This window comes from Mus musculus, chromosome 2, assembly GCF_000001635.26.
Source record: "Mus musculus strain C57BL/6J chromosome 2, GRCm38.p6 C57BL/6J".
NCBI lineage: Eukaryota > Metazoa > Chordata > Mammalia > Rodentia > Muridae > Mus > Mus musculus.
The window spans coordinates 4,621,691-4,643,282 of NC_000068.7; the positions used below are offsets into that span (position 1 = coordinate 4,621,691).

At 42.8% G+C, this 21,592-nt stretch overlaps 1 protein-coding gene across 2 annotated transcripts in view; it reads right to left on the reverse strand.

The window, feature by feature from the left end:
• Window positions 1-367: 367 nt before the first annotated feature.
• Window positions 368-21,592, reverse strand: part of Prpf18 (pre-mRNA processing factor 18) — a 30,078-nt gene continuing 8,853 nt past the window's right edge. For both annotated transcript variants that reach the window (NM_026045.4, NM_001356451.1), the window contains 6 exons: window positions 17,159-17,305; window positions 15,458-15,526; window positions 14,138-14,278; window positions 13,941-14,012; window positions 11,743-11,898; window positions 368-2,836 (listed from right to left, as the gene is read on the reverse strand). In NM_026045.4, coding sequence (NP_080321.2) covers window positions 2,756-2,836; window positions 11,743-11,898; window positions 13,941-14,012; window positions 14,138-14,278; window positions 15,458-15,526; window positions 17,159-17,305 — 666 coding nt within the window. In that variant the 3' untranslated portion in view covers window positions 368-2,755. The remainder of the gene's footprint in view (window positions 2,837-11,742; window positions 11,899-13,940; window positions 14,013-14,137; window positions 14,279-15,457; window positions 15,527-17,158; window positions 17,306-21,592) is intronic.

Below are 21,592 nucleotides of genomic sequence, written 5' to 3' on the forward strand. Positions count from 1 at the left end.
TTGATGCTGGGTAGTGGTCTCTCCACAGTGAGCTATCAAACTTGATCCTCAGAGAAAATAACTGTCACTCATCCAAAGCAGCTACACCACTTTCAAAATAGTCCATGGACTTGGAAGGCTCTACTATACAAAGCAGCTGTGCTGGACGGCTTTGCCTAGCAACAGGCTAATGGATGGGTTCCTAGCACTTAAAGCAGCCTAAGTCAAGCCAATCATTAGGGGCATTTGATGCATTTCTGATGTACTCTATGTTCACCATACATACATACATACATACATACATACATACATGCATACATGCATACATACATATTCAGATGTACTCTATGTCAGGATGAATCCCGCAATGAATCAAGCAGCACCTGTATTGATTTCTAAGGAAAGGGTTTTTTACTAAATGTGAATACAGAGAATCCCAGTTCTTGTGATGGAAGGATGGGGAGGAGAGAAACGGACACAGTCAATAGAGTTGTAACTTGTTTAAAAGAAATCTTTGTTGTTTTAAAAACAATCTTGAAACAAAAATATATAGTATAGGCAAAAGTAAAATTTCCATTTAATGAAAGAAAGGTCATCTTCCTACATATCCCAGGAGTTTCTATGTAGCTTCTTTAATTTGTACATAGCTTTTTAATTTCGGTTATGAAAAACTTGACTGAGAGCCACATTCGTGAACATGCTTCTCTCCACCCAGCTTCAGAATGGCCACAGTCCCAGTCCTGGAGAATACGAATTCCCCTGCAGACAAAGCAAGCTCAAAAAACAAACAGACAAACAAACAAATAACAAAACAAAACCCCAGCCCACACAGATCAATTTTAGGAAGTACTGATGTCATATGATATAGTTTCTTCTTTATGTGGAATTTTTAAAAAAAGATTTTATTTATTTTTTTATGTATATGAGTACATTGTAGCTGTCTTCAGACACACCAGAAGAGGGCATCAGATTCCATTACAGATGGTTATGAGCCACCATGTGATTGCTGGGTATTGAACTCAGGACCTCAGGAAGAAGAGTCAGTGCTCTTACCCGCTGAGCCATTTCTCCAGCCCCTTTATGTGGAATATTAACAAGAGAAGACAACATAAAATGACTTACCATGCTGTGTGGCCTAACAGTGGATGAAGAATGAGTGATTTGGGCATTTCTGATAGTATTTATAAAGAAGACTTTTATGACCAAACCACATGTCACAGTAGGGATTTGCTGCACATCTTATGAGAGTTTCTTCTTTGTCAAGTAAGTCCCAAGGTACACCTGCTTTCATCTTAGGAAAAGGCTTCAGCTGGAGTGCAAGGGAACACTGATTCAACCCAAGACAGCCACCACCCTGCAAACAACTGGCAGAAGCTATCCTATCTATGCATGCCTTGGACCTTAAGGAGCCCAAAGTGGCTTTCTCAGGAGGGGCCAGCATAAGCAACTGTGAATCTGAGCCACCTACAGCAGCCCCCAGGTCCTGTTCTCTGCACTCCTAAACTTGGACCTGACTGAAAGTAAAGATGGGGGGCGGGGGGTAGAGAAACCTAATAATGACTCCTTCACTTACTATTGCTGCTAACTCAGTTGTTGTTGTTGTTGTTACATGAGTACATACTATCCCAGGGTAGCCACAGGGCCCCGTAAAGGCCCTGGGTCTACACTGTAATAAGCAATAATAATGATCTCTTATCATCTGCCAGGCAGCAGACTCAGCATCTTACACAATATCGATGTGAGGTATGGACTCTTAGCATCAATGTCAGACAAAGAAGCCAAAGCTCAGCGAGATGGACCCACATGCCCAAAGCTGTAGTTAGATCGAGCATGTCCTTGAGAAGCTGTCAGTCCTGGTTTGGCCCACTCCCTCTTCCTTCTCTGACACCACACCCAACCCATCTGCACACATCAGTGAACTAGTCCAGACCTCTCAGCATTGCAGCACAGAGTGGTCACGGTGACCAAAGCTCCATTCTGTAAGCCCTAGAGCAAGTCATGTTGTGAGGCGAGTGAGGACCAAGTGAGGCACAGGGAAGCCAGGAACGCCACAACTCTCCGGCATCCAGTCCCGAGGCTGCCACTCTCAGCTGGATCCACGGCCACTTCCTCACCCTGTCCTTGATATGCTGGTGTTCTGAACTTAGGCTGGTATAACAGCCATCTTTCGACCTTCTATCTCCTATCAATTCATCTGTCCAGAAAGATGACAACCATACTCTGCTTAGAAAGAAAAGCAAGTCTGAAACACAAGACAAATAACACTTAACAGCAACATTCCACACACTCTATTACAAGATGGCAGAAGGTCCAAGACCACAGAAAACTCTAAAGGAGCATTCAATGACCCATACTTTTGCTGAAATATAAAAAATATTTTCTATAAATACCACATAGAAAAATGTGCAAATCACAATAATTTACAGAAAGTTCAAAGCCACCTTCAAATGTTCCTAAGTATCAACGACACACTGGGATCTTGACAATGGTCATTTCCAACCCCCTTTCCTGAGTGGTGGTTGTCTACACACTTAAACTACGGATAATATCTTTACAACTTAATTTTTCAACTCATTAAAATGAAATCAAGACACAAAAATTAGTTTGCAGTCCAGTTCCATGTGAAAGCCAACACAGTTCTTAAAGTCAACAAGAACTGCACCAGGAAGACCCCACGGTGGAGCTCTTCCCTCGTAGCTGTGGTAAGGCCGGAGTCCTCATGCTGCGAGGGATCGAGCGAGCGGAGGCTTCCTGACACACACACTGTGTGCAGATCTCATAGTGCATTATACTCCACACATTTTGACGGATCTGTAGGAAAGTGCTTCTGGCAAATTGTCATTAACCTCTTCAGTCCCTAGGAACACAAAATAAAAGTTCATTATGACATGGCTGGACTATCTCTACCTACCTTTCTCTGCAGTACTCAGAAATGTGGCACTTTCAGCAATGCCACTCAGAAGTACAGGTAGAAGTACAGGTAGGACACTCAGTGTCCATTCATGGGTTCTGCTCGTCACAACATCGTTGATCAATTTAAAAAATAAGTATTCTATAGGGCTGTGTATTCTATATAGCCATTCTGAGTTTGGGTGGAGAGAAACACGTTCAAAGATGTGGTTCTCTCAGAAAAGCTTTCCCTCTCTCCAAAGTTAAAGAAGCTAAGAAGAAAGTCCCGGGACACACAGGAAGGTGATCTCTGCCCCTCCAGCCAGGGAAATTTTACCTCTGTATATAAGACATATTTTTGTTTGAAACTTTTTAAAACAAAAGTAACTACAAGGAGAAAAGAATCCCAGAAATAATATAATTTTCATCCACGTTTGAATACATGAACATACACACTTTCACAAATAGAGTATTTAGAGCATAGATAATAACTGGCTCTCCTCAACCAGGCTGCCAGAGAGAAGTGAGCCCTAAATGACCAAGAAAACCATTCAAGGTGACAATGCCTCTCTCAGTTTGACCTTTTAAAATTCTTAGCTGGCCAGGACTTTTTTTCTTAGCTTTCTCACTCATCACTAGTCTTTGGGGGGGAAAAAAAAGGCTTTCAAGTCTTTATGCAAATTCTTTGTATCCTTACAAACAGGCCAGGCCAAAGTAGAAACTTGCAGAAAGCCACTGTAGATTTCTCTTGAAGATAAAAATCTGCAATCAGAAAAGAATCCTACGGATTGTTTAATCCATTTCCAAATTTCTCTGATTACAAGGAATGTCTGTTAAATGCCTTACTGAAATCTTTGTAATATTATTGACTAGTTAGCTATTAAAACAACAGGGAACAGCAGTGCTTAACTTCACTGATCCTAAACCATACCAATTTTTAGCACAAATTATTTTAAGGTGTTTTCAATCTTAAGTTTACAAAAATTAAAACCTCGTAATTCTCATCACAGTAAGAACAATAATGAAATTTAGGCCTAGAATAATAATATGGGCTATAAAAGAACATGTAGCATATTGCCTGATACTTTTAGTGTTCAACTCCTTTTCTCCCCTCAAAATGACACAGAGGGCGTCTTTAAACAAGAGATTCATGACCCGGTGGAAAGAACTACAGGGCTGCAGTTATACAAACAGTAACTGAAGAACTCATGAGGAAATTCAGGGAGATAGCATTAAAAATGGCCTCAGATACATAAAAATCCATTATTTAGAACTTTGTTTGTTTGTTTGTTTTGGTTTTTCAAAACAGGGTTTCTCTGTATATCCTGGATGTCCTGGAACTCACCCTGTAGGCCAGGCTGGCCTTGAACTCAGAAATCTGCCTGCCTCTGCCTCCCAAGTGCTGGGATTAAAGGCGTGCACCACCACTGCCTGGCTATTTAGAACTTTTAAACTCTAAATATTCAAACAGCTTTTTTATTTTTGTTTTTTGTGTATAATTTTAGACAGGCTGTCTGGCACTCACACACATTCAGAAGTGGGATTACATGTTTGCTGCTGTGCTCAGATCAAGTAATTCTCAGACCCAATGAGACCGTGAAAACACAATCAGTTAGCTTCCTAGTAAAACTGATAACATAAATATCAACTACTGTGGAAGGAGCTATGGTCGACTAGATTCAACATCGCTGAAACGTGATGTGGAGACAGTTTAAGAGTCCTTCCCAGATCCAAATGTGGCCCACACTGAGCTCCCAAAGGCTCGGGTGGGGAGGGGTTATCTTTCAGTGCGGAGGGACGCATGTAATTGACTTTGCTCCTCACAGTTCTTCCGCTAACCAGGTATCTGCTTTATGATAAAGAACTTCTCTTTCATACTCAACTGCCCTGCTGTTGAGTTCTGATCATTTTCCCACCACTCTGTGTGAGGCTCTGCTGTGTCTGGCCACACTGTAAACGCCCCACAAGAGCCCTTGGTGGTGGTTCTTGCAAATCATGTACTGACTTCTGACTAAGAAGCTGGGAGGATTCTATGGGCCTTTGTCATGCCCATCGGCCGCACACATGTACATACACTAGGTATTTTCTTCCTCATCCCCCTAAACCATGGTTGTAAGTGAAAGCCATTCAAAGTTAATCTCCTAAAGGTTACACACGTTCTCTATGCAAATCTACACTGTGTTATTCTAATCACTCCATTTTTAACAGTCTTTAAAAATCATAATTTGTGTAAAAGTTTTCCCAAAAACTAGGCTAAAGTGTTTCCTCTCTATTTGGCAGAAATGAGCCATCCTTGAAGCTTCTACCAGTAATTTAAACCTAACAAGTAGACTTAGGTAAGTTAATAAGCTATATAGCTTTTGTTTGATCTATCTGGTTAGGAAACTCCCCGTGGTGTATTTAATTTTGTGAGGAACAGAACACTTCAACTTCACAGCTGAAGTCTACAGAAGTTTGCATAAAAGCCAGAGGATGAAATCATGTTTCAGCAAACAGTCTCTTGAACTGTTTCAAGTACATTCATAGAACATGTTATACCAGTATTTCAAATAAAAATAGGAGTCATGTCACTCTAAGTTTTCATTTATGTAATGTCCAGTAACAGGCAGAACTAGAAAACACTTAGTCAAGAGCAGCACTGACTACGGCTGAGGAGATGTAAGAGTGCTGCCTACGCTTGCAGAGGTCCTAAGTTCAGTTCCCAGCACCCACATGACAGTTCAGAGCTGGAATTCACAGACATAAAATATATTGAATAAGTGTTTACAAACGAAGAGTAACACTGACTGATGGGAGAGAACATAGAAACAAGACAGTGTGAAGGAATACGCTCTACCCAGATCTTAGCTTTTAATGTGGCACGTATTACTCAGAATCCCTGGGCTATATACGACTAAAGCCATACACTTCTAACACTAAAGCATTTCTTGATGTGTTATTTTAAAAGAAGTAATTATTACATAATTTCCAAATCTCCTTAGCAAGTATCTTCACGTAGAAGAGGTCTGAGTTACACATCTGCCAGAGGTTGCAAACTGATCCACAATATCACTTTACCCTTAGCAGTGTCTCTGGAACACAGCTGCTGCTGCTGGCTCACAGGAAGTGCAGGCCTAAGATGCTTACTATTGTTTGCTTTGGGTTTTTGAGATTTGTTTATGCATAGAGTACACTGTCGCTGTCCTCAAACACACCAGAGGGCATCGGATCCCATTACACATGGCTGTGAGCCACCATGTGGTTGCTGGGAATTGAACTCAGGAAGAGCAGTCAGTGCTCTTAACCTCTGTGCCATCTCTTCAGTCCAATGTTTACCGTCTTAAAAAATAAAATAAAAAGGTTTGAACTTCAGGTATCATGTTGAAAATGGCCCTCTCAGAACATACCTCAAATCAACCTCACCAAGAGACCAAAAAGGTCGTTACATACAATGGAAATCAAGCCTTTTACAAACTAATGCAATGCCTGGCAGTCTTTTGCCTGAGCCGCAGCGTGGACTTCAGGATAAACAACACAGTGACTCTGTGCTTAATTTCATACAATGCTAATTTAAAAAGAAAAAAACAAAACAAAACAAAAAACCCCGTGGCAACATTTTCAAAATCAGAGTGTTTTTTAAGAAGAAAAAGATTTTGGATTCTTAAAAGAGATTGAGTACCAAGGAACACTGGATGTCCATTTCTACAAGGCAAGGCTGACCAAAATGACAGCTAGCTACCAAAGAGACTGAGCACCAAGGCCGCTCCCATTGTACACTCACAGTCTACTTCCTTATAGCAGAAGGAGAAGAAAAACGTACAGCTCTTTTGTTTTACATGCAAGAAAATGCAGGACGAGAGGCCAGGCAGGAGGCCAAGATCGGAACACTCAGCCCCCTTGTTGTTGAAGGCCTGCAACAGGCAGAGCAATGGCCTCTAGGAGAAATGGCAGAGAAGACTTCAGACAGATGTGCATGCAACTGTTAACTCAATGCTTGCAAACACTGCCACCCTCCTCCCAACTGTGGGCCAATTCTGCCTACTATTAAAATCTGTTTCGGGCTAGAAAGATGGCTCAGCGGTTAAGAGCACTGACTGCTCTTCCAGAAGACCTGAGTTCAATTCCCAGCAACCACATGGTGGCTCACAACCATCTGAAATGGGATCCAATGCCCTCTTATGGTGCATCTGAAGATAGATATAGTGTACTCATATAAATAAAATAAATAATTTTTAAAAATCTGTTTCATACTGGTTTTTTTTTGCAACTTCTTGTGACTTTCAAATAAGAAGTTTAAAAAAAGATTTTCCTAATACTAAAATTCAAACTTTACATAACTTATTTGGCCCTTCACTGCAGAGAACAAAGCACCCTCCTTCTACCATTCTGCACTACCTTATCTAGGAGTGTCTCATAAAGACTGCCATCAACAGTCTCCATCCCTACCGACTAGACAAGACCAAGACTATGAACCACAGAGGCGCCCATCCAACCACAAAGTATTTATTGAGCACTATTACCAGGTGCTGCTGTGGAGTCTGAGGACAACAGTAAACTATGCTGTCACCCCAGCACTAGGTCATCACCAGCTGTACCACACTCACTCCTGTGAACTGCAGTCCCAGTCCACTGTCTCACTGCTGCTCAGACTGTGTACTTGACAGAGTGGGCTGCTGGGTCCAAGGTTTTATTGTCTTCCTTACTATCAGAAACTGTCCTCTGTGCCAATATGTCAAGAACTTCTGGAATGTCTACTTCTTTTGCATGTGACTATACCACTCCATAATTTGTCCCTGTCTTGACCTCAGAGACTAAACTTGTGACAGACGTCACAGAAAATTAACACTATGCCTTGAGACCAGTCAAGGCTTTGGACTCAGCCCGCCATCTTCCTGTGCGCTCTTAAACTGTGTGTAAGTTTAGCCTGCCTTTGTGAGACACAGAGCCAACCTTACTACGCCCTAGATTTCCCATGCTGTAAGTAAGCGTTTACATGAAGGCACATGCATAGCTTCCATGCTAAGTTACACACTCCATGCCCCTGACCATGAAGGTGTGTGCGTATGCTTATGCTGACAAATCTCCACTGCCAACAGTGTGAGGATGCAGCCGTCTGTGGTGCTGTGCGCCACTCAGTCAGCTGGGTCAGTGAAGCAGTTTCCTCCCTAGCAAACACTGTTAAGATAGCGGTAAAGAATCCTCGCCAATCCCCCCGGCCTCCCCCCGCCCCCCCCGCCATGTTTCCTGTGCTGTCCAAGCCTTTATTACAGAGAAGCATGGCACACAGGAACAGACACAGACAGATCATACACACAAAACAGGCCAACCCGTAAAGACTACAAACAGCAACAAGACTGAGCTAAATGGAGAGTTCAAATTTGGACTTGTTCTTCATAAATGAACCCAAGGGGCCCAATGTGATCATCATGGTATGCACTTTCTAAAACAGTGGTTCCCAACACGTGGGTTGTGGCCCCTTTGGCAAGCCTCTATATCCAAATATATTTACATTATGACTTATGACAGTAGCAAAATTACAGTTATGAAGAAGTCACAAAAACAGTTTTATGGTTGAGATTACCACAGCATGAGAAACTGTATTAAGGGTCATAGCATTAGGAGGGTTGAGAACCACTGTTTAAAGCCTTTGAAACTGAGCCGAATAATCCCTCTCAGATTTTGTTATCCAGGCTAACACATCATCCAAGTCAATGAGAAAAAGACTAGAAAGTCACTAACATGTCCCTAGCATCTGCTCAAGGAGAGACTCCAATCCCTTATTTAGTACTCAAGGCTTCCTCATTCAACAGGCTGACGCCCATCGTGTCCTCTCCACAGCAGAGGCAGCTGCTGTCTCAAACAGCACTCACTCTCCCTAACCATCTATAGGATGCCATCCAACTCTCCCTAACCATCTGACCTTGACTATTTAGCCCAGGCTATTCTTAACTCGAGATACCCTGTGACTCATCCCAAACCTTCCAATCCTCCCCCTTCCAATCCTCCCCAGCCTCCAAGTGACGAAACTACAGCCATCAAACCTGGCTGGAAAGTAGAGTTAAGCAAGAAAAAATGATAGCTTATTCTGAAGTGCTTGCTGCCCACGCAAGAGAACGAGAGTCTAGAACTCAGTAGAGTCAGGCACAGTGGTGTGCAGGCTGGCGAGACCGACTAGGGAGATGGCTCAACGATTAAGACACTCACTGCTCTTACAGAAGACACAGGTTAGGTTCCCAGGAGCTGGGGTGGCTCACAATTCTAACTTCAGTTCCAGGGGCTCAAACACTCTTTCTGGCCTCCCTGGGTACAAGGCACACATGATACACTTAAACATATGCAAGCAAAACATTCATACGCACAACATAGAAATACTTCCTTTTCTAAAGGTAGCCATCCTGAGAAACAACTCTGAGGTTAGCTTCTGGCCTCCAACCGCCCAGTGCACATCCAGGCACACGCACCTCCCACACATAAACACCCACCCACGTGGCACTCATGCACACACACTTTTTTTTTGAAAGAATATTTTTTAAAATAGAAAACTATAGTAGTTTTATTTTATTACTATTTTTAAATGTATGAGTGCTCTATTTGCATGTACATCTGTGTGCCCAAAGAAGGCACTGGATCCCATTGCAGATGGTTTTGAGCCACCATGTGGTTGCTGGGAATTGAACTCAGGACCTCTGGAAGAGCAGCCAGTACTTTTAACCACTGAGCCACCTCTCCAGCTCCCCCCCCCCCACTTTTAATATATAAATAAACTAGAAATCCTCTTAAATAAATTACATATGTATATAAAAACTAGTCTAGGAGGAAGTAGAAACCACACATTGTCTACAAGAAATGTTGTCTTTAAAATTATCTAATTGTATAAACGTTTAAACAGTGTAATTTACCCATAGTATAAATGAGCATGATTAACAAATTTAACCCTTGGAAATTATAATCAATTATCAAAGGAAAAAAACCTACTCTTTTCTAATTCAAAGCGTTAGCCTTTCCTACAGTCATCTGTGGTTTTAAGAAATGAAAATCGAGCCAGTGAGATGTTCTGCTGGTAAAGGCTTGCAGCCAAGCCTAATGACCTGAGTTCGATCCCTGGAACCTGCAAAGGTAGAGGAGAACCAGGGCTCGGGCCTGTATATGTGCACCATTGCACAGCACACATGCCACCCCTCACTCACAATAAAAACATTAATAGAATCCTGAAAATTAAAAACGGAAAGTCTTCGAATTTACCCAAGTATATGTGAACTGTACAAACTGCACAATCAACACTAGGGAGTCAGGCTGAGATGTTTATAATGCTAATGAATGTGAATAAGGCACAAAGTATGTCATACAAATGACCAGTCAGCAATTGGAACTAAGATACAAACAAAGATAATTCATGAGTGGTGACCATTCTCTAGCTTAGCATCTGAATGTAATTTTATGCATTTAAGAAAATTTTAAGTAAATTTCCAGAACTCATCTTCAGGTTTAAGAGCCGCCACCTGGCAAGCCGTTCCATACAATTTGGGATCTGTAAGAGTTTGCTAAAGATAGATCATAGTTGGTTCTTTTTTTTATTCACATCAAGGTTTCAATACAAACAAGTTTGTATGAGGCATATATAATTTCAAAAAAACAAGTACAAATACTTCAGACTTAGTTGCATAATTTAAAAAACATTTTCATATGCTACTTAAAAATAACTATAAACATTGAAGCCAATACTTCACTTTCCATACCTTCTTAGGTTACCATACACTAAATCCATATTCCAAGTCATATTATCATAAAATACTCTAAACTGGTTGTCCTAATTAAGCCCTGTATTTCTCTTATGTACCCAATCTGTAATTTCTTTGTTAGAAGCAAGTTGGATATGATTCATACCTGGACTATATATATAAGAAGACTCTGTTTCAAAACAAAAAAAAAATTCCAAGAGTTTTGTTTTAGTCCTAAGCAAATTAAGAGCCTCATGACTTCCCCTCCCTTCCATCAGGTATGGAAGTCGTGGTGTCCTTTACTCTGTGAGGCTGAGAGGGAACTTCCCTGTAACCTCCTCACTGCCCCACTCACTGCGAAGTCACTGCCCTTCTCTGGGGTTTCACTCTCCACACTTCCAGTTACCTCAGTCAACTGTTCTCACAGCTTGACGATGCTTCCACAGGATCTCTAGAAGCTCAGCAGGAGCCTCCAGCACCGCAGCACCACCTCCAGCAGCAGCCTCACTTCATCCCCTTCTGCAGAAACTGTACCTCATGGCAGCGCAGAGGCGAGAGCACCACGTTGCCCGGGAGGCCATACTCACACAATTTTCATTACAGAATATCGTTACAACTGCCCTTTTTTATAACCAGTTATTAACAACCCCTCCTCTGTCCCTCCTACCCCTGTGTATTATGATTATCTGAGACATGATCTCCCTCTTTATTCCAAGCTGGCTCAGAACAAGGTTCTCCTGACTCCACCAATGAAGTGCTGGAATACAGGTGCATGCCACCATGTCTACTCAGCCTAATTAATAAACCAAATTTTACCATAGTCGAGTAAGTATCTGGGCTCAGTACTATCTAGTATTTCTGGTGTCCACTAGAGGCTGTTGAATGCACTCCCTGCAGAGAAGGGTTAGCATAAGCATTCTTTCACTTTAGAGTTCTATGTTTGGAGAATTAAAGAACGTTTAGTAACAGCAACTGCTGTACAAACCTGATGACCTGAGTTGAATTCTCAGAACACACACAAATGTAGGTGAGAACTAACTCCACAAAGTTGTCCTCTGATGCCTATATGCATGCCCAGGCATGTGTGCCTGCGGGCGCGCGTGTGAACAAATACACACATACACACCCATTATTTTAAAAAGAAAAGGACTGTTAGAGCAAATCTTGTCCTGCTTACCTGAATGTATTTCCGTTGGGTTTCATCATTTAAAACATGCGCAACATGCTTGGAAAAGATCTTCTCCCTGCCAGTTCTGGCATGGATACCAACCATGGTGACACCGATAGGCCAGGGGGCATTGCCAATGGCCATCTGAAGGTAAGCATCATTCGCCTGAAACAAAAGTTTAAAGAAATCAAAAAGGCAAAAATATATTGGTTCAAATGTGTACTTCCAGTACTGCATAGCCCCCCCTTCCTGACCGACATTTTATCTACCTCTTGGCAAAGATATTATGTTCCATTGCTCTAATCAAGAATTAAAGTTTGGGGTGACTTACAGCCTGCCCAGAAACACAAATGCCCATGAAAACACAAGTCAATACTAATGAGGAAGACAAACACCCCTTTCTAGCCTTTGTGCATGGAAAACAATGCATTTCAGACTGGAACAGCAGGCAGTTCATTTCACGTGCTAACAGATACTCTATTTTGGATTCAGTCTCCAACACATGGAGCTGGAAGGCGGACAGTAGCTAGCTAGCCTTTCACCACCCAACCTGCCATCATATTCACTGTCCACACAGCACTGTGGGGCTCTGGAAGCAGTGGAGGGCGGGGCGATGCTTTATCTGCTGGGGCAACCACATAGGGTCCCCAACAGATGGACACACAAGCCTGGACACTGGCTCACGGGTCACACAGCTGAAGCACATGAGCATGGGAACTTTCCACCTTGACTCCCAAGACTCCTACTTGTCCAGAGCCTAAAATAAAAGCTATGAAAATCAAGACAGAAGCCAGTGAACACAAAGGGCTTGGTTTACAGTCAAGTCTGGCTAGCTGAGAGAAAGGAGGGAAAACAGAACAAAACACGGGAACTTCTAAAGCTCCACAAAGACAGCAAGCAGGCTGCACACAAGCCCTCGGTTAACTGGGAGGTCACATCCACCCTAGGGATACCTGTCACCTCGCTCTGCAGCACATCTTAAGGGTTTAATTTTAAAGGGAATTCTGTGTGGTTTTGGTCACTGGCTCTCATATGTAACTTCCACACAGGATTTCAACTGATACAACTTCCAATTTCCCACATCTCTAAAACCCAAAGAGAATTCCCCAACACATTAAAATGTACTAGTTCTCACCGTCATTTATACAAAGTAAGCTTTCACCTGATTTTGATATACATTGTGAGAAAAATAATGACAAAGGCATCGGCTAGAGCAGGCAGTGATTAGTGCCATCTGCCATGACCAACTGTGCCATGGATTGCCATACACTGCCATGCAGTCATCCTTACTAAACACTATGAAGGGGAGGGGAACAATGATCAAAACACGCATGCTCAGAGAACTAAAACAAGCAAAACAAAAGACTCATGCAACTAGCAGAAACTAAGAATGAAAAGCTACCTCTACTGGAACAACTGGCTTTAATAATAAATCCCTCCATGACCCAATGCTCTCATCAAGTCACCATGTCATCTGAGAATGCTAGCAGTTCCCTCTTCCCCTCTCTAGTGCTCTAGCACTGCCTCTGGGATTCAAAGACCTTCACTCCAGGCTTCGTGGGCACCTCAGTGTCATATTTTCAGTATCCAGAAGGCTTCTCTCCCTTCTACAACTGCCTTCCCTCCAATGCCCGCATCTAAGCTCTCCCCAATAGTCCTGGATCCTAGAGTGCATTCCAACAGCTCTCCTGAGAGCTAAGGCATTGGCGTGAACAGCAACCACCCTCCTAGCAAGCAGTCTGCTACCTCCACAGTACTGTAGGGGGGGGTGAGTCCCAGCAGCCTTCCATGAGCAACTGCCGAACATAGAAACAACCACAATGCATACGTAAGGTCCTCGGAATCAGCCAGGACAACAGCTCAGCTATGTTACCAATTAACTAAGCTTTGCAGTGGTCTGAAGAAGCTTGCTTGTAGGGGAGGATCTGTTCCATGCCGTGATGAACTATTTATACACTCTGATATTCAATCCCACCCATAGACGAGCATGCCTATATATCGCACATGCTCTGAAGAACCTCTTAACCGGCTTTTAAAATGACTAAGACACAAAGATGAGGTCTCAAGTTTGTTACTCAATGCCAAGAGAACAAAAAGACTTTCTCCTCCTACCTGCTTCATGCTTCATACTCATTCTTAAATGTACTATGTAAAATTCTCCCCATTCCATAATGGTTACAGCAACTGTAACACATAGTATAATTTACCTTCACGTACTCTCTCTGCAACATGAACTTAATAATATCTGTTATTGATTCTTTAATATCAGCAGGAAGATTCTAAAAAGAGAAAAAACATAACTAGTTTTAGAAGCTACCATATGTAGTGAAAACTACTTATTCTATATATTCTGATTTAAACAAACAAAAATATGAGTTTAGAAAGAATCTTCCAGAAGCCTCACCCTTTTCCGGAGCTTTCTGAAAAGCGGTCTGAGGTAGGACTCCGTCTGCTTCTGGGTAGCACTGTTCAGTTTGCCCTGCACACTGCGTTTCACGTAGTCCTCTCTGGCATTCAGTTCTTTAGCCCAAACACCAAGAAGAAACTGTTGGGAAAAAAAAAGTTAAGGCTGCAGTGCCCCCCAGTGGTGTGTGTGGAGAAGCTCTCAACACGGACAGTCAGCACAGAATCGTCCTTATCACTGCTTGAGTAAGCTGTCATCTACTAAGATTTAATTAACAAACAACTTGTTTGTTTCATCATGTGCTTCAAAGTCAAGACACCCAATTATGTACATGATGAAGATGGACCACTTCCGAAAAAAGAGCTATCAAATTCCTCAATGACTGGATTGAAATAAACTCACTATATTTTTATTTGTACCTATTATGCACAATTCAACTAATCCGGGTTTATCATATATATGCACTTTGATATCCGATCAGTGTTTGAAGTATGTTATATACTATTTAGATAGATAGATAGATAGATAGATAGATAAGTAAGTAAAACTCAAACTGCAATCCATGCCGAGTTCTCAGCCTGGCAAAGGAACCCAGAGCCCCTTGGGTGTAATTGCAGACTCTTTCCAGGGACAGGTGGCAATGAAGGCTGAAGTGAGGACAGACCATCAAAGAGAAGGGCAGCTCCATGCACAGTCTAGATCTATGCTGTGTAGCCTGGGGATACACAGAACCCTGACAACTACAGCATTCAAGACATAAATACTTTAAAATTCTAAATAACAAAGTAAAAGAAAATGTAAATACAAATAAAAGCAGTCCTTGGTCTCCCAGTCTGCAGACAAGTATTTAAATGAATTTAGGATCTGACCTTGTTCTCCCTAGATAAGGAAAGAGACAGCAAATACAGAACTAGTCAAGACGGAAGCCCAGTACTCAGGAAGCCGACCTTGCTCCTGATCCTAGCTCTGCTCACTCTGCTCGAGGCCCTGCCCTAGCTCCCTCTCTCCGCCCACCACCTCCCTGGCACAGCTCTCTAGAGTATCTGAGGCGAACGAACAGGAACTCCGAATGCTGTGGCCACTCTATGCTGCAATCACTGTCCCTGGCTTTTGGGCAAAGCCCACACAGAAAGCAGACACACACTTCCATCCATTATCCAGCACACATAGGGTGAGAGGCTCCAGCAGCCTAGCACTTAGCAGCAGGCACTCACATGGCAAGTACAAACGCTGGGGAAGTACCCTCCCCAGGATATTCCCCGTGTAGGAGAGTTTCCTACACATCCGCAATGGTCTCCGGCCCTTCCCTACAGCACTCACCTTCAGGAACTTGGTGATGATGTCCATGTCCTTATGATCGTCACCTTTCCCTAAGGACTCCCCCAGTGCCTCAAGAGGAAAAAGAAAACATGCCTGTTCACTAACACATAGCAATTTAAAAAGAAGGTGTACAAGTGTGTGCATGTGACCAGCAATATGTTAAAAAGGCTTTACTAATGCATAGACAAGTTAGGAAAAACTGCACATTCTATGTAGAGATGCGCTACGTCTTATGCATGGAGAGGTAAAAGTCAGCAAAGTGGCTCAAGGGTAGAGGCGAGTGCTGCCTGCAGAGAGAGGCAGACTGGACAGCCTGAGCTCAATCCAGGTAAAGGCGGAGAGAGGACCAGGCCTGCACAGGCACAATCTGCACTCCACACACATGCACACAGCACACATACACACAGTAATAACTCAAAATACTTTACACACTGTTACTGCCTTTTGCTACATATCTGTGTTTGGACGTGTGTGTGTGTGTGTGTGTGTGTGTGTGTGTGTGAGAGAGAGAGAGAGAGAGAGAGAGAGAGAGAGAGAGAGAGAGTGAGTACGGGAGCTTAGAGCCCGGAGCTGCAGTGTGAGCCGTTCAGCATGGGTGCTGGGAACCAAGCTGGAGAGAGCAGTGCACGGTGTCTATCACAGTTGAGCCACCTCAGGCCCCAATTTTGCAAATTTAACATAAAACATCAATGAAAACATCTGTTAACAGAGCTGGGCACTTCTCCTAGATGGATAAAATGGCCTAAAATCAGATTATGCTGGTGACAACACCCTGTGGATATATATCATGAGCCACTCAACTGTATACTTGATTTTGGTAAATTATATTGCATGCAAATATCTTAAGAGAGTTCAAAAAAATAAGGAAGAAAGAGAGGAGGACTAGAGGGAGGGTTAACAGGACAGAGGGAGGGAACAAGCCTGAGTGACAATCGATAGCTCACTCAAATTATTTAGTAAAAGTTACAGAGCATCCCAAAGAGGAGCTGGAAGGGAGTGCAGTAAAATGGCGTCCTTAGCTGCTACCTCACTCTAGAGATCCCTACATTTTCAGAAACCAGAGACTAAAGCAAGGACAGGTGACAGCTTAACATAAAGCTTTGTGTTAAACATAAAGCAAACAAAGAACTCTGACCTGTACTTATTACATGCTGGATACTTACATGATACTGTTGTTTCAATAAGATTACACATATCATTCACATGCATCACGGTGCCAGAATCAGGAGGCTATACAGTGCCAAGTGCTAGCAGAAATGTAAGGACACGCCCCTCATGTGCTGCTAGAGGGACAGCCCTGAGACAACCATGCCACAGACGGAGCAGTTTGTTAGTACTCAAATTGAATATGTGTGTATAAGCCCCACAATTCTGTTCCAGTCCATGTCCATGGCTAAGGAGGAGCTGAGAGCAAGTGTGGATCTTAAACACAGTGTGAATTGGGGAAAAGGAATAAAATAAAGATTACCACAACACACAATATTACTTTACATGAACATAAAAACTGCAGCGCCGCCAGCAAATAAAAGGATGCAAATACTACAGTGATCACTTCTGAAGGTAGGAAATGTGAGTGAACGAGAAAAGCCAGTGCCTGCATGCCAAGGATGGCGTGCGCTGTGCAGGAACACGGCTCAACTCAGTGACCTGCTCCTCAGGAGGAAGGGATGCAGGGGAGCGGGTTCAGGGCGGGTAGACTACCTCTAATTCTTCAATGGTGGTGTTTTCCTCGTGAACTTTCAGGTCATTCTGGGTGTCCTCCTCTCCAGGTTCCTGACCACCCACAATCTCATTCAAGTACTGCTGGTCAATCTTGTCCAAAGCTGCTTTCAGATCATTCCTTAAGCCCTAGGGTGAGAACAAGCAGCACCAGTTAGGAAGTGTCACCGTGTGTGTGTTTGTGTGTGCGCGCGCGTGTGCGCGATCTGTGCTCGTTCATTCTCATCAAGTACATTGCAGGTTGAGATGTAGCTCAGTCAGCAAGCGCTCGCCTAGCGTGCACAAAGCCACCTAGGACCGAGAAATTGGTCATGGTAGAACAAACCTATAGTCACAGCACTTGGAGGTAGAGGCAAGAAGACCAGATGGTTCGGTTTGAGGCCAGCCTGGGCTACATGACCTTATCTCAACCTTCCCTTCCCAAATCCACGCCAAGAAGTACATGTCATGCTAAGGCCTTGTCAAAACTAGGGAATGAAGCAAATCATTGTGCTACTCACTTTAAAATTTTTTTGTTTTTGTTTTTGTTTTTCAAGACAGGGTTTCTCTGTGCAGGCCTAACTGTCTTGGAACTCACTCTGTAGACCAGGCTGGCTTCGGAAATCTGCCTGCCTCTGCCTCCCAAGTGTTGGTATTAAAGGCAGAAAATAATTCTTATAAAAATAGTGGAAAGAATATATGCACACTGTCCAGTCTACTGCTAAGAAAAAGAAAACAGACATGTTAGAAATCTAAAAATCCTCATCAAAACCATATTGTTTTTCTAATAATAAAACTTAGTGAACGTGACCAAGTTTCATTCGAGGTCCCCAATCCATTTTCCCAGGTCACATACATGTTTAACCTCATTTCAATTGCTCTGAACTCCTTATGTCAATGAAAAAACAACAACAACAACAACAAAAAAAACAACCACTACCCAGTGTCTCTTTAAGCCAGGCTCTAAACTTTGTTTCTACCAAAGATACACTCAATGTATCTCTAGGCTTGAATATTTAATTTAGAAGAAGAGAACAGGCTCCCTTAGCACAAGCTATGAGACAAAGAGCCAGGGAGCAGGGCTGGGGATGCTGAGCAGAAGAGCCAGGGAGCAGGGCTGGGGATGCTGAGCAGAAGAGCCAGGGAGCAGGGCTGGGGATGCTGTTACAAATCTAAAAATCCAAGGAGCTAAGGAGCAGAGTAGGAGATGTTATGTGGCAGGGCTTGAGAGCAAAGGTAGACTTGGTTCAGAACTATGCTGCATGGGAGTTCTTGAGCAACTTACTTACCTTTATGCTTTGGCTGCCTCATCTGTAAAATAGGATTTATTCTACCCAATATGTAGAGTTGTCACAAGAAGTCATTGTTGGTCTATTTTACATTTACTATGTGCTAGGGCTGTTCTCAAACGCTAACATAGTTCCTTTCTGAGCTAATAAAGGCAGTGTGCACCCTCAATGCTCACTGCATCCTACCATCCACCCATCCTAGCATCAACACACACACTTGAGTTGGAATATTCAACTCAAACACTTTTAATTTAGCAAACATTGATGGCTTGCTCTATGTAATGTACAGACCAGGTTCCCAATGGTTACCGCATTTAATTCTCAAGACAGCCCAGTGAGCAGAAGGTTCCACCATCTCTATTTCACAAGTGAGGCCTGGAGTAGATTACAAGACTTGCCACTGGTCACACAGCTAATGATTAGCATCCAGGAATAGACCCCAGATCCTTCAGACCTATGCTCTTTCCTCAGAACCGTTAGATGTGTGATCTAGGCCACAAATACAAAGACAAAACACCCCTGGCCCCAGAATAGGATAAATACACCCCAAACTCTGCCACTAGTGAAATACACTATGTGCATCTGCAGAGGTTAATTATGGGAACACAAAGAAGGAAGCAACTAATTCTTTCTGATGGGGACTGTGATTAGGTTAAAAAAAAAAGTAATTTTTGCATTGTGTCTAGAAGAATAGACAATATTTTCAAAGGCTTTTTAGAGAAAGACACTGCAAGCACATCATTAAAGACAAAGAAGAGCACAAATATCCCAGGAGCTTGGTACCACAGGGCTGGACGGGCACTGCTGAGATTCAATGCAGAAAGAGGTCTGGAAAGAAGGAAAGCAGACAGAAAGCACTAACTAGCAAACAGAACACATGGAGCAAGACCCCTAGCCAGCCCCCAGCTATTCCCACCACTCCAACCGAGACAGTAAGCCTGTGCGTAAAGATAGGACCAGGCCGAGGGTTGGGAGAAGGCTCCTCACACAGGCAACCATTTCCCTTGGATTGCAATCACACAAAGACTTTATGTAAAGGTCTGCCTAGCTTAGACCAATCAAATGATAGAACTGAGTTTTTCTGGTGTCATTAAAGTCACAAATAACCAAGAATACTTAATATTACTAAACTGCTTCACAGCACCAAGTTTTGGGACGGAATGTTAAAAGCCAAAGAAAATCATACCCATCTTTCAGTATTTAACAGAGTGAATTGATAAAAGGCTAACGAAGCCACAGAGGAGCTGAGCAAGCACTGCCCTAACACCTGCAGAACAAACATCTAAACCCAAACCACGTTCCTTTCAGCCGCCACAGACCAGACCAGATGCTGGCCACTAACACATAACCAGAGCCTCTACGTAAAATACAACTGTTCCTTCTAGAAGAAAACACAAACATCTCTTCAAGTCCTTGGCATAAGCAAAGAATTCTCAAGCAGAACACAAAACCAACAACTATTGAGAAAATTAAATTAAAATAGATAAATAAAAACTAAGAAAGAATTTGTTAACTGGGACTCCATTAAGAAAATAAGTGGGCTGGTGAGATGGCTCAGTGGGTAAGAGCACCGGACTGCTCTTCCGAAGGTCCGGAGTTCAAATCCCAGCAACCACATGGTAGCTCACAACCATCCATAACGAGATCTGACTCCGTCTTCTGGAGTGTCTGAAAACAGCTACAGTGCACTTACATATAATAAATAAATAAAATCTTTAAAAAAAAAGATTTTAAAAAGAAAATAAGTAATATACCATCGAGGACCAAACGAGTCAAAAACCCTACCTGTGCTCCTCACAAAGGGCTCATCTGCAGCACATATATGGAACTTCTAACTCATTAATAAAGGACAGACCAATTAAAAGATGAACACAGGGCTCTCATAAGCCTGTGATGGTTGCTCTCACCTGTGGGACTTATGGAGACAGATCTCCCGGGTAGCTATGATTCCTGGGACTGGGATAACTCAGTCTGGATACCTGCACTAAGTGTAGGGGTCCCATCCCATGGCCTGTGGTCCCAGACAGAATGAAGAGAAAAAGAGCCAAACACCAGCTATAGGATCCCATTCTTTGCCAATTAGAGCCCTTACTTTAACTGTCGACACACTCTGAGGCTGAGACTTGAATTTTCGCTGTAGTTCAGCCAACCTTACAATGAGAGTTTCCGTTTGATTTTCTGCAACTTGAGCTCTATTGCTACAAGAGAGAAGATTCTCCTCAAGGACACACTTAGCAACTTTTAGATCCTTTACTTGTGTCTGGAGCCTTTCGATTTTATCACACAACTCCTTCCTTTCATTCATCATTTTTTCCACAGATACTAAGAGCAGCCAGCCAGTAAAATCATTTTCCGATTTTTTTTCCCATCTTGTAGAAAGCTTTGTGCACTGAATCACCTAATTCATTAAGAAAATCAAGGGCATTAGCTTCTTTAAGTTCGGAATATAGTTTCAACCATGGGTCTTCAAAATTCTCTGAGCTCCCAGGAAGGAGGGAATCTGGAGAGGTTTCAATAGTTGAAAGTGCTGGTGGATCAACAAGTCAATTCCACTATTTTAAAAGATTCATCCTTGTACTTCTGTTACTCTAGGTGTTACTCTAAGTGTAGGGGTCCCATCCCATGGCCTGTGGTCCCAGACAGAATGAAGAGAAAAAGAGCCAAACACCAGCACAGATCCTCTGTTCCTGTGTGTGCAATGTGACCGAAAACCCCCTGCCTTCCCTGCTCTGGGGACCGTATCCCTTCAAAGTGTCACCAAAATAAACCATTAACCTTCCTTGTTTTGTGAGGTTCCTTGTCACAGCAATGAAACAGTACAAACACTGGACACAGGAAGGTAAGTATGAAAAGATGTTCACTCATCTTCACATCAGGGACATGAATAAAATCATGAGGTTCTACACATACAAGAAAGAGAATGGTTTAATTCCCAAGACTAACAGCCCACAGGTTGGTCTTTCGGCATGCCCCCTTAGAAAGCACACATTTACTCCTTTCATGCGGCAATGCTGCCCGTGCTCGTTCCCTCAGAAGTAGAGTGGGGGCACTCTTGACCTCCTCCCTGAGATACAAGTGTTCCTGACAGCAGTGGTCCCACCCCAGAAACAAACTGTGGCCTGTTCATGGTAGCACAGTAACTGAGCAG